Below are 16,837 nucleotides of genomic sequence, written 5' to 3'. Positions count from 1 at the left end.
CGGCTGCTACATTCCCGTACTCCAGTTACGCATATTTTATCTTCGTAATGTTTTTCCCTAGAGTTGATCCCCTTCAACTCCTCAATCATTTCTGTTGCTTGTACTGAATTCCCTCAAGTCTAAAATTCTTCTTTCCTAGAGCTGCAGAAATCCAAACCAAACAGTATTCCAGATGCTACTTTCCACTCCAGCATTACAGGATTTACAGACGGGGAGCCATCATCTTGCTAATGGCTTAGCAGCCTCAAGATCCCATCAGTCAACAACACTCACGTTTCCGCTCTCATCTGGAGGTCAAAGCTTTTGGTTCTCCCAGTTCGTTATCCCAAATACTGATTATCCTACATTTGCTTTCTTGCTCACTGTCTACCTACTGGGTCAAAGGGCCCAACACAGTACAGTCACCTCTGAAATTAAAAGGAGAAAACCCATCTACCTTGCACATATGTGTACATAAAGAGCATTCCAACAGTACTCACCTGAATGTTAGATTAGTCAGCAAGCCGTTGGAAATGAATCTAAATGAGGTAGGGCAGAGTTCAGTGAAAAGTCACGAGATAAAGAAACACACATGCGGCCTGAGCTGATTAAAAAGATAATTAGTTGTGGAAAATAACGCTGGGCTCCAGCCAAGAATTTGTCTTTGACAGAGAAACCAAAGGATCCAATACTGTCATGTTGGGGGGATTGAGTTGCTGTTCTTTTATAGGAGTTGAAGAGCCAGAACAAAGCAACAGTCAGTTTCAAAATGCAGCTCAACTCCCCCTCTGTTTGTTGTTCTGCTCATAAACATACAGGCTGTTTCCTTTCATCTGCACAGGCTCACACAATATGGAGAACCCACAATGGGTTTAAACCAGATTTATAAATGAATGTGCAGCGCCGTGGTCAAGTCAGAGATCTTTTGGCGTAAGAAAGGATCTTGATTATGCTTGGCTGGAATTTAAAAAAAAAAAAAAAAAGAGGAAGCTTTTCAAGACCTAAAAAGCCAGCAGCCTAACCAGTGATGAGGAAAAAAGGGACATCTCTTACCCAAATTGTTAAATCTCTTAAATGGGTCTGAGATGCCTAATAATGCAGAGAGTCTGAATCGCCATACGGGGAATGGGAAAAAAAGTCCCTGGATGGCTAGGTACAGGGGGCTGACCCAGGGAAGGAAGGGTGGCAGGCAATGATGCCAGGTACACGATTTGGACCTGAAACTGCAACTCCAAAGGTTCTGTGAAACTATTTGCCTGAAATATTGTTTTGATAAATAAGCCATATCCTTGTGGAACTGAAATCTCCAACTGTTCCACTGGCACGGACATCTCTGCAGTGACAGCACATGCCCCAGATTGTGGAGTTAACTTGAATTAAATTTCAGATGTGGGGGAGCTAAGGGAGGGGGTGGTAGCAGTGGGAGGTTTATGAACAGTATGTTGGGGCTCTGATGTTGTCATAACCAGATGGCTTCAACTGTATCATTTAAAACAAAACAAACACGTCCAGAAATAATGTAATAATGACAGGAGAAGCATCGAGCGGCTTCACCTGTACCTGAAATCCAAACAGCTTTGTACCCACAGTGAAACCTTTGTTGGAAATTCCATAAAACTGGACAATCCCAGAGGAGACCTTTACCCTGCCGGAAGCTAGAGGCCAGGACTACCGCCTTCCTGAGGGCACAGTCCCTGAACCCACTAGCTCCCAATCCACAGCTTTCTGCGAATGAAGAGGAGGCCAATTTCAAGTCTGGCTTGTCCTCCTGGAACCTCTGAAGAATAGGCCAGGAGAGGCACCTTTCCAGAGCTTTGTCTTTGCTATTCTCGCAGGAAGGAAGCTCTACCTCAGATTTATTACTTAAACATTTCAGCTATGGAATTTCCCTCATGAATTATATAATCTTCAGAACACATTAGAAGATCTGTTGCTCACTGTGTGATCTTAGCCCTGTCACTTGACTTCTCTGGGTTTCAACTTTTATCATCTATAAAACAGGAAGATGCTATCTATCACCTGTCCTACCAAACTTATCAAGTTGTTGGGAGGTCCAAACAAGATACCGTATATGCAGCTTTGCTGAAAACTCTGAACTGCTGAGCAAAAGCAGTTATCTGAAAGAAAATCTGGGTAGACTTTGTGTACCCCTAGTCCCTGGATCTGTGTGCTGCTCTGGAAAGCTAAGATTGAGGAGGCACATGACGGGAGCCAGAACACGGAGAACTGGGTACTTCTTCACAAAGGTGACACTTAGGAGGAAACTGGGCAGTACAATACAGTGGTTTCTAGTAAGCAAATCCTGTCTTTGATCTTACTGATAATAGATCATATCTACTCCATTCTAGGAGTGGCAAGACAGACGAAAATTAGGAAATTTGCAAAGACTAAAGTCGGAATCGAATTCACGGCAGTGGGTTTTTTTAAAGTCCATTGAAGGGAAATGGAAGGTGACATAGTTTTGAGCTCCATCTAAGGTCAGATGACACACCACCTTGGCAGATGGCTAATGTACTTTCCAGCATATCCCACTGCCCTGTCCTGCCTAACACTGCTATGAGAGGCAGAGAAGCAGCCCCTGAGCATTCTTGTGAGCTCACGAGAACTCAGACATTAACTTCTCTGGGGACACATTGAGTTAGTAATGGAACCAGTCAGAAATAATAATTTCCCTTTATTTAATCTCCACATTCATGTCCCCTTATCTTTTTATATTTAATTAGGCAATGGGAGATTGGGGGTTGGCTCCTAAAGCACACAGTGCAGAAAAGCCCACTTCCATCACTGCCTTGGCGGAGTAGAGACCCGATGCCTAGTGAGAGAGACTCAAGGAGGAGGACAAGAGACCAGAGCTCACAAAGGAAACTGGAGGTTACGGTGACTGAATAGATCTCTATTGTTTTGCCATTTCAAACAAAATCTCTCTTAAGCTGAAGGATCAAACTACTCTTCAAAACCCCTTCAGCAAGGAACTCAGACCAAAGGGACAAGCCAGGTAAATGAAACAAAAGACCAGAGATACCACACAGTACAAAATAGTAATTATTTATATTTTCAAAAAGAAAAAAAAAAATTAACATTTGGAAGTTCTCCCCTGTAGGAAGAGGGGTTCATTAGAAGGAATAGGACTGGCTCCTATGCAGGCGGCAAGTCAGGTACAAACAGCTGAGCAATCTGGGCTGGGATTTTTTTCACATGGCATTAATAAACAATAAAATTTCCTTTTCTTTTGTCTTCTTTTTGTTGCTTATTTTGTTTTTGTTTTTTTTAGAAAAAAGGGTGGGGGGAAGGAGGAGAAATAAAAGCAGAGAAAAATGCCAAAAAACATTTTCCACAATATCTAAAAACAGAGAACCATAGTTCGTGTCAAGACAGTATGAATTCTGGATGAATTATTTTTTCCAGTTTTCAAGACCAATAAAGACTTTTGCAAAAGCCATCACATCAGAATACTCATCTTCCTGATCAAATAACCTCCTTCCCCCTTTGCCTTCACTTGTCATTTTTCATAAAAGGAAAAAAGGATGTGTTCTGCTCTTGCAAACAATTAAGTGCTAACAACAAGAGAGCTCTTCTGAAGAGTTGTATGGTGGTGAGCAGTTTTCACAAATATCCAAGTTTTAGCACAGCTGGAAGGACTAAAATTTGTTTCTCTCAACATAAATACTACTGGAATCTTCCACAAACTGATTTTTGAGAAATTCTCCAAAAATCCTTTCTTCTTTCCTTTTCTGTTCCCTTCTCTTAAAACTAAATGTCCTTTTTTTTTTTTTTTTTCCTTTTTGCTCCAGGCACCTGACGATTTGCTCTGCTCAGTCAGATGCAGACAGGTTTCTCCGAAGTACCACCGCTGGGATGTCCTCGGGGCCAGCGCCTACACTGAATCCTACAGGATCAAACTTGGCCAGGCCAAAGGGAACACAGTGACGCAGCAACAGGGTTTTTCATTAGGTTGAACAGCCCTGAGTCCCGGGCCCTTCCCACCCCCCACTTCCCCAAGTTATTTAGTGCTGTTTTAAAAGTCTGGTGCCACGATGCAGTCTTTTCCCCCCACAACAGAGTAAAAGCTCTACAGATTGCGCTGTCTACCTGGTGGTCAGTGGCAGCAACAGTGGCTGCTGCTTCTGGAAAATAAACGGAGTCTTACAACGGGCAGCATCTTAGGATTGCTTCAGGCGTTTGCGTGGGGGTCCCAGAAAAGGGCACTGTGCTGAAGCCAGAGAGCGGTATGCCTCGGCCACCAAGTGGGGATGTGACACCACCATTGACTTCCACCCGGAGGTCTCCAAGACATCCGAAGCATGACTAGGAGAAATGCAGAGAGAAAGGTACAAAAGAGAGTGAGCAAACGATGCATCGAACAGCTACCTAGACAGCCTAATGTCCCAGTGTTTGGTATAAAGGGTGTCAATACAAGGAACACTCAGACAGAACCCTTAATATGCGTGAGAACTGGCTTGTTAGACAATGTACAGACTGGTGACCGGGCTGTGGCTGCTGTAACTCTGAAAACCAGGGCTTTGAGGTGCTATACTCTCAAGTACAAAAGGTGGAATGTTCCTCAGGCTCGTCTCTACATTGTTAATATTCTTTATATTCACTGGTGATGCCAATAAAAAGAGCGAGCAAGGGCTCCCTCAGTCAGACACCTCTGAGCTTCCATTTGGCATTGCCATTTCCGAGTCTGTAAGCACAGAGCAGATCATAGCCTGGGCCTATCTAATGAGTAAAAAAGAAGGGATAATCACTACGCTGCACTGAATGGCTAACATCTAGCAAGTGTCCGGCACATAGTAAGCACTCTAGAGCACTAACAATTCCTGGCCTCTTCCCTCCCTCTTCTGCTTCAATTGGTAACTCCTTACATAAACAGACTTAAGAGAGATTATTCCTTGTCTTCTGATTTTCTGTGTTGAATGTTGTTCAATCATCTACCTGGCAATATCTCAGATCTGTCTTCCTCCAGAACTGCTGTTCTGAGGACTTTACAAGGCCTGCTTCTCTCCCCGGGGTTTTTCCACCTTTCGAACAGTATGTTTCCCATCAGGTGAAGGCGTAGAACATGCCCCGCTGAGAAAATGGGTTGTTTTCACACTCCATGGCCCATTCAAGTTATTTCAGAAAGGAATGTGGCTAAGTTGTCACTTAGGATAAGGGAACAGGTCTATGGAATAAACATTTCTTTTTCAACATAGTATTTAATAACCTCGTCTACTGATTATCTCTTCTCTTTGCCCCACTCCATAATCTACTGTTAGATACATTTTACTAACTCGCAAAAACAGGTTTCTGTTTCCCCAGAGACCTCTATGTCTTTTACTAAGCTAGTGAGTGTGAAGTAAAGATGCTATCATTTGGGGCATGCAGCTTTTTTAGGCCAGCAAGTTATCATTTTAATCAACTCAGATCACTACAAGGAAGTAAAATGCTTCACTCACCAACAGAACTGACCTATGAAGGCAAAAACATTTTCCATACTGTCCCGCTGAAGGAAAAGGTGAAAACTCTACACTTACTACCAAAAGGTTAATGAAGCTACTCGCCTGTTTTGCTCACTAACTCAAAGTCTTTCTCATTGCTCTAGCTATTGTAACTATCCTGAAAGAAAAACTTTGAAGATGCCAACTCACTAGTTGATGAAATCCACTGCCTGAGTTTTCAACTGATCTGCGCTATGGAGGTCAGCCAGGATGAGAATTTCTGCCGCATTCTCCACGGAGAGGTTACTGCAGAGGGCATCCTCACACATGACCTTTAAACGCTCCAGGGCATACTGTAAAACATAAGCACCGCCATTGTCAGAGCAGCAGTAGCTCTGGGTTGACCGCTGCTCCAGTTGTTTTCAGTGTATATATTTACCAGGATATAACCAATACCTGAGCAGAAATGCACAGGCCATGAAAAGGCTACTACTGCAACTGTAAAACATAACCACGTATCTGAAGTCTAGGTGTTTAAGTTTAGAATGAAGACAGCTAAAATAACTTGGGTACCTGCTCTTCAAGTTCTAAAGTCTACCTACTATATAGACAAATGGCAATTATGGAGTAGATTCGTATCCTTAAGTTTATCCTATCCCCTGACTATGATTAAAGTGTTCATTAAAACCATCACCACCTACCCTTACAATGAGGCATTACTCTGCGTCCAGTCAACAGAAAGATTACACTTTAAACCTCTGCAATCCTTTCATTTAGAGCCAGACAAGGGTGATGCACAGTTCTTATTTCAACCCTTTCTACTTAAGCATTGTCACTAGCCCAGCAGGATAGTCTAACTGGTCCATCAGGCTGTGAAAAAGAGCCCTGTGGTGACTTTCACCAGCATCTCTGCCATTAGCTGCTCCTGAATGAGGTCGACCAAAGGCCTCCTTTTAAATAGAAGTGGATAAATGGAGTCCTATTTTCCTGGGGTTGAGGTTAAGATTCTCAGGGTACAAGGACAAAACAGCACAGACCCCAATCCAGCTTCAGTTTAAAAACTTCCTTATTTTCTAAGCAAAGAGTCTAAGTGTTCTGGAAAGGAAAGGTCTGGGTTAATGCTGGGCACATCTGATCTAGTTGACTGGTTTCGATGCAACTGTACTACTTGCTCTCTAATGTGAGAAAATAAATTTCCTAAAGAATTTCAGGGACAAGAAGGAGGAAGGAGATGAAAGGAAGCACAAAATAAAATGTCATTAATCCATTCACAGGAGAATGGTTTGCTTTGAGGGTATCCACAGTCTTCTCCTAAGTTCCATCTTGAGGGTCTCAGAACTCAGTGACACAATACCTCCTCCAGGCTAAACCATGGCAATCAAACCAGGACAATTTTATTTTTATGAATTCTGGGTGAGGAGGCCTATCTGTTGGCACCCTGATCTCCTGGAGCAAAAAAAGAGGTTTATTGGTTTTGGTGCAGCTTTGATTTTTTACATTTTACATTTGAGTAACTGGAAAACCGTTTCCACGGAAAACGGGAATGACACTAAGCAAGCAAGAAATTAGGTTGCTGTTTTTGTTTTAAAAGGCTGGAAAAAAACTGAGTAAATGTTCAGTCTTTACATAGTGTTGCACAGAATATTCCTCTTATCCTTTCTCAATACATCCTTTTAAAACAACTTTTACAGTGAATAGCTTTGATCCCTACTGCATAATTAGACAAAAGTAGCCATTCTTGTCCCTTGGGGGATGAAGTTTTTATCTTAATTATGCTTCTGAAAAACCTGCCTAATAGCAGGACTTACCCGAGAGATTGAAATTGTGTCTCCCAGGCCGGGCCAACGTGTTTTGTTTTGTTTTTGGTCTAATTACACATGTCCCCAGGAGACTGGAAAAGCTCAGAAGGGGCTGTTTCAAACTCTTGGGTAAATTCTAGATGTTCAGATCCTTCCATGAAAGATTTCTTATTCTGTTTTCCTAAAGCTCACGAGGAGGAGTAAAGGTATAAATGTTTTCAAATAGGCTTGGAGCAAAGACGGCCTGATGGGAAATTCTGAATGGAATCTGAAAACTTATCCTTCCGTTACTTTTCATTCATAAATTTAAAGCACTGCTATGATTCAACTGTTCTCTCTTTTATAAATGTAAGTTACACATTATACTGAAGATACTATCCTCGGAATGGCAATTCAGGCTGATCCCCATGTCCTGTATACTTCAGAGTAGTCTAGAGGCAATCTGCTTCCCTGGCTTAGGAGCAAGAATGAGAACCCAGGGACCCAGAAGTCTAACTGTGGCTCCATCAGAACCACCACATACAATTCTGAGCCTTAATATTTTTGTCTAAAAAGTGGGCCTTGCAATGCTACTCATCTTTATGGGATAATCTAGAAGATGAGGGGCATACACGTCTGTACATATAAGCACAAGTAACCACTTCATCGAATATTAGAGAGCAGATATGGCAGCATCATTATAAATTCACGTTAATAAAAAGTAGGCATTGGGTTATGTCTTCTACTTCCCCAAAGCTCCTTGTGAATATTTTCTGTTTCCACTGATTGTTTTTTTACTGAAAGCAAGTTTCCTCTAGACTAAACTGAGGTAGACTAAAAGGGTATGGAATGCTCACGTGACTTAACTGTACTCATAGAGTCTTGAAAGGTGATGAAAAGATGTAGCTATCACTCCAATCCTCTTCGTCAGTAGCATTAATTGGGTTTGTATGTCTCACCCTCTACGAATACTCCAAAAAGTTTATCAACAAACATAAAATCTCCACCTATAAACAAGAGGTCACAGGCACTTTCCTCATCTGCAGGGGTGCAAAGGGAGGTAAAGGGAGATCATGCCCAAGAGCAAATGGTGGGAACACTCTGGTGTCCTCAGGCAACAGCCAGCTTTTCCCTCACATGGGCGCTGCAGCATCAAGGCAGGAAGCAGCAGCACTTTCAGCAGAGAACTATCTTTCTCACAGGGTGTACTGCTGGGGAGGTTGGGGAAGTTGTTTAAGTCCTTCAACATCCTTGCCTCAAACCCTACTCCCAATGCAGGAAAACCTTCCACAAGGATAAATCCCACTCTGAAGGGCAATCTCCCCTGTCTTTTCCCTGAGCCCCACCCCCATTTTGTTTCCACAGACACATGGCCTTGGAAGGAGGGCAAGCCACTGACAAACTTAAGTTTCCCAAAGTGTGCTTGGGGAGTACTAATTCCCAGAGGTGATCCTTGAGAAAAAGGATTCCAGAGTTAATTAAATTTGCAAAATGCTCTCTATCATATTCCCACATAGAAAACTCACAGTGTATATTGATAAAGATTCTTAGAAACCAAAACCCCTATTTGACTTGGTTTGGTTAAACTCAGTGTTCCACAAACCTTTCTCTGCAACCTAATACCTAATAATATTTCACCTTGTTTTAAGAATCATTGGCTTATTGTTTTATGTAAACACCTTATTTCCTTGATTCTAAAAGTCACATTTATATCTTTACACTTTAACATTTCTGCAATTGAAATCTCACAAAGTATACATTTACTGTAGTAGTATTTCTTTCTTCCCTCAAAGAGCTATTAATCAATTATTTTATGATTTTGAAGAAATAAGCTGTATCTCAACAGCTACTTAGGTAAAAGTTGAAAATGCTAACCAGGATACTGAGTAAAATATTATTCTCTTATTTATAAAGTTTAAATAAGTTAATGACCTCAAAAACATTTTATAAATTATAAAGCATGATCCAAACGTTAGTATTATCTGAATCTTTAATTTCACTGTAGTTAAATTTGAGATGGGGAAGAGAAGAGAGGTAAACTTCCAATTTATCCTTCTTTTCCACAGTTAGGGCGACCATATCATCTACCATCCAAAGCAGCGGACTTCTGAGAACAAGAAGGGTTTACGAGTGTAAACCAAGATTGTCCTGGCCCAACTAGGATATATTCTCATCATGCCCACATACAACATAAAGCCAGGTGGTCATGTAACTCAAAGGATCACACTAGCCGCCAGTCCCATAAATACTGTTCAATTCTCCTCTCACCTTGTCAGCAGCTGCCAATAAATCATCAGCCATTTTGTCAAGGTTTGGTGCCTTCCCCGTATAAATGAAGCACATCATTTCCTTAAAGACTTCAGGTTCCACATCATTGATTTCAACGCGATTCTATGCCAGAAAAACTGAAAATGAGAAACATGCCAACAAAGCAAAATCCCTATTTTCATGATTTTTAAGCTCTGGTAAGGGCTTAGATCATTTAAAACCTAACATGGATGGAAAATTTCTCTTTGCCCTATTTGATTGTAACAGCCTTTTCTCTCATCATACCATCACCTTTGTTTTCTCAAATGTAACAGCAAAACAACTGTATCTTTGATTATTTGCCTTTCTTTTCTTGAATTTTCTGAGTAGAAATACATGACTAATACCCTTACCCAAAACTGTTCAGATGACAGGCCTGGGGATTAAGTGAGCCCACTTAACCTAGAATTTGTCCAGACCACCTCTCTGCTCTCAGAAAGTATCTGTTCAGGGAACTGTGCTCCATTTTAATAACACACTGAGAAAAATATAATTAGGAAAATAAATCAGCTGCCAAACTGGCAAGTCATCTGAATCTACTCACCTGGCTAAAAAGACATGTCTCCGTTCTATTACATACCTTTTTGCTCTCCTCCATTTCGTGTTCAAACATAGCACTAAAAACTGGAGAACGAGCTACAAAATGAAAGGAGAACAGACACAGATATGGTTATCACACTGAAATCTCTTAGTTCTTCCAAGTTATGGTGTTATAATGAAGTGGCAGTAATTGTTTTTCCCTGCCCTCTTGCTACAGGAAGGGGTCTTGCCCTCAAATTACTACCAGAATTATAACATTTCTTTCGTCTTATATTACCAATAAGTGAACAATTATAATGCTCAAAGAACAAAAACTACTTTCAAAATAATTTTCGATTGGCTTTATTTCAACAATTCATATTTCAAGGAAATTACTCAAATTACCTATATGTTAAATGACAATTCTATGGCAGCGGGTTTTTTTTATATACTCTGGGTAGATTTGGAGGCTCGAATGTAAGGTCCTTCATAGTCTAAGTGGTGTGTCCTGATACCTGGGGTTTTTCCTGGAACACGGACACCATACTTCATCCACCTTCAGGGACCCCAGAACAAGGAGGTCAAGAACTGGGCTCAGTGGTATCCATTATCCAGGTAAAATGCATGCTTATTTATGAAGACTGTTCTTCTAGACATGTGTTCTCAACAGGGGTAATATCATCCCCAAAGGGGAGGAAAAAAACCTTAGATATTACAATGGCTTGTGGCCTTCCAAAGCTCAACCCTACCTAACAAAATCTTACTCCTTCATATTTAATTTCTCTCATTAGGGAGGATTTAGTTTTTCTCTTTAGGCAGATGACAATAAAACAGGTTGAGAAACACTGCTCTAAGCCATGTCCATTTTAGTCTAATGAACACTAGGAAAAAACAAGTAAGCTTAATTTTAACCACGAAATGAATAAAATGGTTACAAACTCAAAAATTGTCACGTTGTCCAGTAAATCAAGGGTCTGACTGAAAGTTGAGACTACTGACCTCTACCTAAGAGTGGAGGAACAGATGGAATATGCAGTAAGTCTCTGAGCCAATTGGGATTTCTGGCCTATAGTTTATGTCAGTTTATTTTAGCTCTGCCATTTTCTAACCATGTACTCTGGGGTAAATCACTTAACCCTCTAAGCCTCGATATTTTAATCTATACCAAAAAGATATTCTCGTTGTTCTTATCTTAGAAGAGTTATAGAATATAGGCACTAAATATAATACAGAAGTTGAAAACTAAAGGGCTAGTACTTTAAAAAAATTTTTTTAAATAATTTTTATTGTGCTTTAAATGAAAGTTTACAAATCAAGTCAGTCTCTCACACAAAAACTTATATATACCTTGCTACATACTCCCAATTACTCTCCCCCTAATGAGACAGCCCGCTCCCTCCCTCCACTCTCTTTTCGTGTCTATTTCGCCAGCTTCTAACCCCCTCTACCCTCTCATCTCCCCTTCAGGCAGGAGATGCCAACATAGTCTCAAGTGTCCACCTGATCCAAAATAAAGGGCTAGTACTTTTAATAAAGATGGAAGGGTCCAAAGCACAGATGTGTCTTAGGGGATCACTGGTGATAGACAGCAGTTGATGCTATGGGAATAGATAAAATCCCTCAGAGAGAATATGTAGAGTGAAAAGAACCTGAAGCAGAGCCTTAGGAAACACTGATGTTTAAAGGTTTGGTGAAGAAAAGGGAGGCCAGACATCAGAAGCAGTCAGAGAACTTGGGAAAACCAGGAGAGAGAAGACAAGTAATGTATGAACTAAACAGTTCCTCAAATTCAGGAACTAGTAGGTCGTGCAACTTTGGAGAAGTACTTTAGTGGCATGAAGGTGAACTGAGGATAAGTGGGAAGAAGGAAGTAGAGATAGTGAATGTGCTAACCAAGAAGCTTAGCCCTTAAAGAAAAAAGAATAACTAGAAGAAGTTTGAGCCTGCTTACAGGCTGAGGGTAAAGACGCAATAAGAGAGATACTAGATAACAAGGGTATAACCGGTAGAGTAAGATTTCTGAGAAGGCAGGATGAGATACGAAATGTAAGTAGAAAAACCTACACTTTATTTTGGACACAAGGAAAACACCTCTTCCCTTGAGAACACAGAGAAAATGCAGGTGAGAGGCAAGAGGGAGTTCCTATAGAAGGGTCTCTATTTTCTCTTGGAAGTAGTGGGCAAGGTCATCTTTTAGGAGTTGGAGATAGGGGTTTAAAGGAAAGTGGTAAAGGTTTGAAATGTCTGTTTTACAAAAAAAGAAAGGGAGCTGACTGACTATACTATCCATAAAAAAGTGTACTGAGAGTACTGAGGACCCAGCTAAGCCTACAGACACCAATCTAGAGAGTTAATGACATCCTTTAGCATTACATAGTAGTGCCTGGTTGAGAGAGGGACAGGAAGACGGTTAGAGTGCACCAGATTGGGGTTTTGCCAGATGTGTACTTTAGAATGACAGAGCTGAACGTCTTGGTAAGAAATCTGCTGCCTTGAGGCTCATGCAGCCTCCTCTTGTGTCTACGGTCTGAAGAGAATCTGTGGCTGACTGCTATCCTTTCATCTGAGGTAAAAGTCAACTCTCCCTTATCGCTTCCTTCCTCTGTGCCAGTTTTTCTGGTTTTAAAGACCGAGGGGATTACAGCAAAACCTCATGATCCTCCATGTCAGTGTCTACACTCTTATTCTTCTAGTGTGTATGCGTCAAAAAGGAGGCCAAATCATCCAAGGCTGGGGACTTAGCTTGGTGGGTTAGTCCTGAATGCAGACTCCTCTCAATTTACATCCTAAACCCCTGTCTGGGGTCTGGCATATGTGTTCTCATACCTGCTCCTGACCAGTGTTTTGACATCTACTCTATAGGTGCAAAGGCATTTGATACCACGTCATCACCCATTCCTTGAAAATGGTGGTCTAGTCCACTACAGAGAGGAAAAACAGAACTAACATTTTTATGGAGAGCAGCCTTTTTTGGTTAAGATAACTAATGTCAAAGCAATATATTTAGTTGCAGTTTTTTTTGTAGCTGAATTCAAAAAGGGTGAAGTTATTCAAAAGGTGATTGATTATACAGTCACTAGGTTATTCTTTGTTTCATCAAAACTAAACCTCCCCATAAATAAATACTCACCTGCTAAGATAGCTTTGTGAGCCTGGAATTCCTGGCCAGCAACACACAAACAACAGTCTGTGAACCGGGAATTCTCCCACAGTCCTCCTAGTTCATCTGCCAACCGGCATTCAGGGACTTTCACCATATTCATAGTATTCTGGCCAGAAATATTGACGGAGTCTTGCACCACACTCACCTGTGAGAGACAAGCAAACACAGACCAATGCTTTTGTTACGTGGGGTTTGCCTTCCTGCAGGAGGAGAGAGGAAAGGCTTTCTACTTGACTTTTACCATATTGCTGTAGTACATTCACATACTGATATGTTAGTCATATTCTCTTGAAACCACCTCCACAAAGTGAGGATCTATCCTCTGGATCAAATAATTTCCAATCTATCCCAATCATACTTATTCGACACTATCTCAGGACATGGGGAGAGAGTCTCCACAAAACTCCTCCTCCTCTAGCTTCTAATAAGCTCTACCTCCCCTGCCCTTCAAACCTAAGCAAAGAAGCCCAAAAAGGAGAAAAAAAAAACTGACAGAAACAAGTGTTAAGTCTTAAGTATTTACCTTATTCTGCCTTGAGCAAAAGGTTAAAGACAAAGAACTAAAGAAACTACCACTTAAACGAAACTCTCTTAGGCTCTAATAAGTTAAGCCTAAAAGCTTTTAACCTAATGTGATATAGGAGTTGAAGCCTGTCAGTGGTTGTAGGCAGAGGACAGACCTACAGGGTCATGTCTTCAGTTAGGTAACTTACATTCATTTTATAATAGTATATGATTTATAAATCCTTGTATTTGGTATCCTAACCAATATACCTGAGTTACTGACCCATCTAAAAGTTACCTTGGTTTTATCTAGTTAGAGCAGTTAATTCAACTGGTTAAAACATGCTGCTGCTGAAGCCATAGTGGAAGGCTGGATTCCTCTACAAATCCATTGTCATTATTCTTAAATCAAAGGACAATTTACAAATCTCGAGAATCAGTTCCCTACACTTGCTCTTTCTAAGAGTTAGATGAGAATGACAGCTCAGGAACATCCTAAATGACCCAAATTTCTTTTAACCTTCAAGACGCAAGTCATCTCTTAAATGCAGTCATAAACCCAGAGTTCAAGTTAATGCTCCATCCAAGTGACCAGGAGTTCCCTCTGTGCAGGAGTGAGATATTTACCATCAGGTCAAGACATTTATTCATTTGTTTAAAACTAGCCATTATGGTCCTGACCAATGAAATAGCCAAGTTAATCAATTGTGAATGTGCTCAACATTAAAAGCACATTTATCGGAGCCAGATTCTAACAGTGGTAGGCCCGGACCCACACAAACCACTACAGAGAAATTCCTTCTTGTCCTGTGTAAGACCTCTAATTTGGTCTCATATTAACACTCTCACTTCTTTGACATAACATTAACACCAAAGGTAGAAGTTGCCTGTTTCCAGTTATAGCTTCAAAATACTGATTAAAGAAAAAAAAAAAAAAAAGACCAGTTAAATCCAACTTCCTCATAGGGAAAGGCCGGAATCTCCTGGGATGGCCAATGAAGGGTACGGAGAATGCTTTTGGCACTGGGTTCCTAGCTTGAATTAAACCAACTTGACAGGAGCCCAAAGACATTAATGCACTTGATGGCAATTTAGTAGACTGGGTAAAATGAATTGGCAAGAGCTAAGCTGGATTTTACATAATCAAACTATGGTTAACACTGGCCTCTCTGCTGGTTGGTAGTGACTAGGGCCCAAAGACTGTGCCTCCTTCCTCTCAGTGTAGTAATTTCTCTCCTTAGACACAGATAGGAACACACCAGGAAGGAGAATGTACCTTTACTGTCTGAGCGAGGCTTATTCTGTAGATATATAGATGCCTGAAGTCTCTGAAGGCCAGAGCTCTGAATGTCTGGCACCTCTTACCAACATTAAATACGCTTAATTAAAAATAAATTTGAAACGGTATTCACAAATGAGTCTTTAGAGCCCAAACTTTTAAGTTAGGAAGTGATTGTTTTCCTCTGTAAATGATGATGCTAAAATGAGACCATTCTGAGAAAAACTAAAGATATTTTTTTAATGCCTATAAAGATGACTATGGAGACTCAGTCAGAATTGCAGCTGTGAAGATGACGTGACTGTGACATTTATATAGTCTTATAAATGACTGCATGAAAATGTCTCAGGAAGACTGCATAACCCCCTGAATTTCAAGTTGTAAGAGGGCCTCACTTTTAAAGTCAATTCTTTTTCTTAAAAAAAACAAAATTTCATTCAAGACTAAGGATGGTGCCAGTTCTCGTACATTTTTTCTAAACATAAAATCAAAGTTAAACCAATGGAAGTATATATTTTTTAACTTCTACATAATTAAGACAATCAAGAAATAAACATAAACTCTGCATATGGATTATGTACAGCAGCACTATTTCTAAGAGCAAAAGACTAGCAACAACCCAAATGCCCATTCACGGGGAATACATAAATAAATTATGTATATTTACACAACAGACTAATAGACAACACTAAAAATGAATGAACTACAGTTACATCCACAACATACATTCTTAGAATCATAATGTGAAAAAAGTCCCAGACAACTACATACATACTACTGCTATATGACACAATTTTTATAAGGCTCAAAAACAAGCAAACCTAAAAAACGTATTGTTTTTTTTTAGGCATACAAATAATAAACAAGAAGATGATAACACAATTCAAAACAGCTTATCATTTCCTGAGTAGGGAGACAACAACGCTAAGGGATAGGTGAGAAGCAGATATAGGTTAGTTCTAAGCTATTGGTGATGTGTTCTTTTCCCAGAGTTGGGTGGTAGGTTTTACTACATTATCATGCTTTTATGTAACTATAATGCTAGTTATTAACTTAGCATTTTTATAGGCCAATAACAACCAAATATTGGCATTTTCATACAGTTCAACCTAGTATATCCAAATAATCCAAATAAAAATACAAATTGAAAAAAAAAGGAAATGTGAATACCACCTGTTACCACAGAGTCGATTCCAATTCATAGCGACCCTACAGGACAGAGTAGAACTGTCCCACAGCGTTTCCAAGGAGCGGCTGGTAGGTTCGAACTGCACACCTTTTGGTTAGCAGCCTGAGCCCTTAACTACTGCACCACCAGGGCTCCACTCTATGAACAGACCCACTTATTTAAAATCTAGTAAAAATACATATCCCCAGGCTATGAAGGGGTATTCCGTTTCAGGAGGGAAGTGATGTTTTTAAAGAGTTGGGAAATAGGGTATTTCCCAGATTTCAACTTCAGTTATGACATCATAAAGAGGGACTGGAATCTTCCACCTGTCAAAGGCATACACAGTAAGAGTGGAATACATGCATCTCCATCACTAAGAATTGCTTGTTTTATATAAATAGATGGAGACAAGGGTCAATAGAAGCTGAAACATTTCATGAAAATCTTCTATGGCTCAAATTATTAGAGAGAAAATTAGACGTGTACTTTAAACATGCTTGCTATCTCCCTCATCCACGACCAAAGTAAATGGTGTCTGTCAAGAAAACCTGGTACTGCCTGTGCTTCCTTAGGAGAATGGCAGTCAGCTCCACTTACGGTAACGCAGCAGCAGGAGACGGAAAATGGAGAGCTGACATGGCCCTGACACTCATTTGCTGCACAATGTTAGGGAGAATTACCTGACCTCCCCTGACACTGCTTCTCCCTCCTGTAACA

General features: G+C 40.5%; 1 protein-coding gene across 5 annotated transcripts in view; it reads right to left on the bottom strand.

The window, feature by feature from the left end:
• Positions 1–3,008: 3,008 nt before the first annotated feature.
• The window catches only part of SPOP (speckle type BTB/POZ protein), a 76,151-nt gene continuing 62,322 nt past the window's right edge, over positions 3,009–16,837 (bottom strand). For all 5 annotated transcript variants that reach the window (XM_049859099.1, XM_049859098.1, XM_049859100.1 and 2 more), the window contains 5 exons: positions 13,134–13,311; positions 10,065–10,120; positions 9,446–9,568; positions 5,610–5,752; positions 3,009–4,284 (listed from right to left, as the gene is read on the bottom strand). In XM_049859099.1, coding sequence (XP_049715056.1) covers positions 4,140–4,284; positions 5,610–5,752; positions 9,446–9,568; positions 10,065–10,120; positions 13,134–13,311 — 645 coding nt within the window. In that variant the 3' untranslated portion in view covers positions 3,009–4,139. The remainder of the gene's footprint in view (positions 4,285–5,609; positions 5,753–9,445; positions 9,569–10,064; positions 10,121–13,133; positions 13,312–16,837) is intronic.

This window comes from Elephas maximus, chromosome 19 (assembly GCF_024166365.1).
Source record: "Elephas maximus indicus isolate mEleMax1 chromosome 19, mEleMax1 primary haplotype, whole genome shotgun sequence".
Taxonomy (NCBI): Eukaryota; Metazoa; Chordata; class Mammalia; order Proboscidea; family Elephantidae; genus Elephas; species Elephas maximus.
The sequence above is the reverse complement of the archived record's forward strand: the minus strand, read 5'-3'. Positions and strand labels throughout refer to the sequence as shown.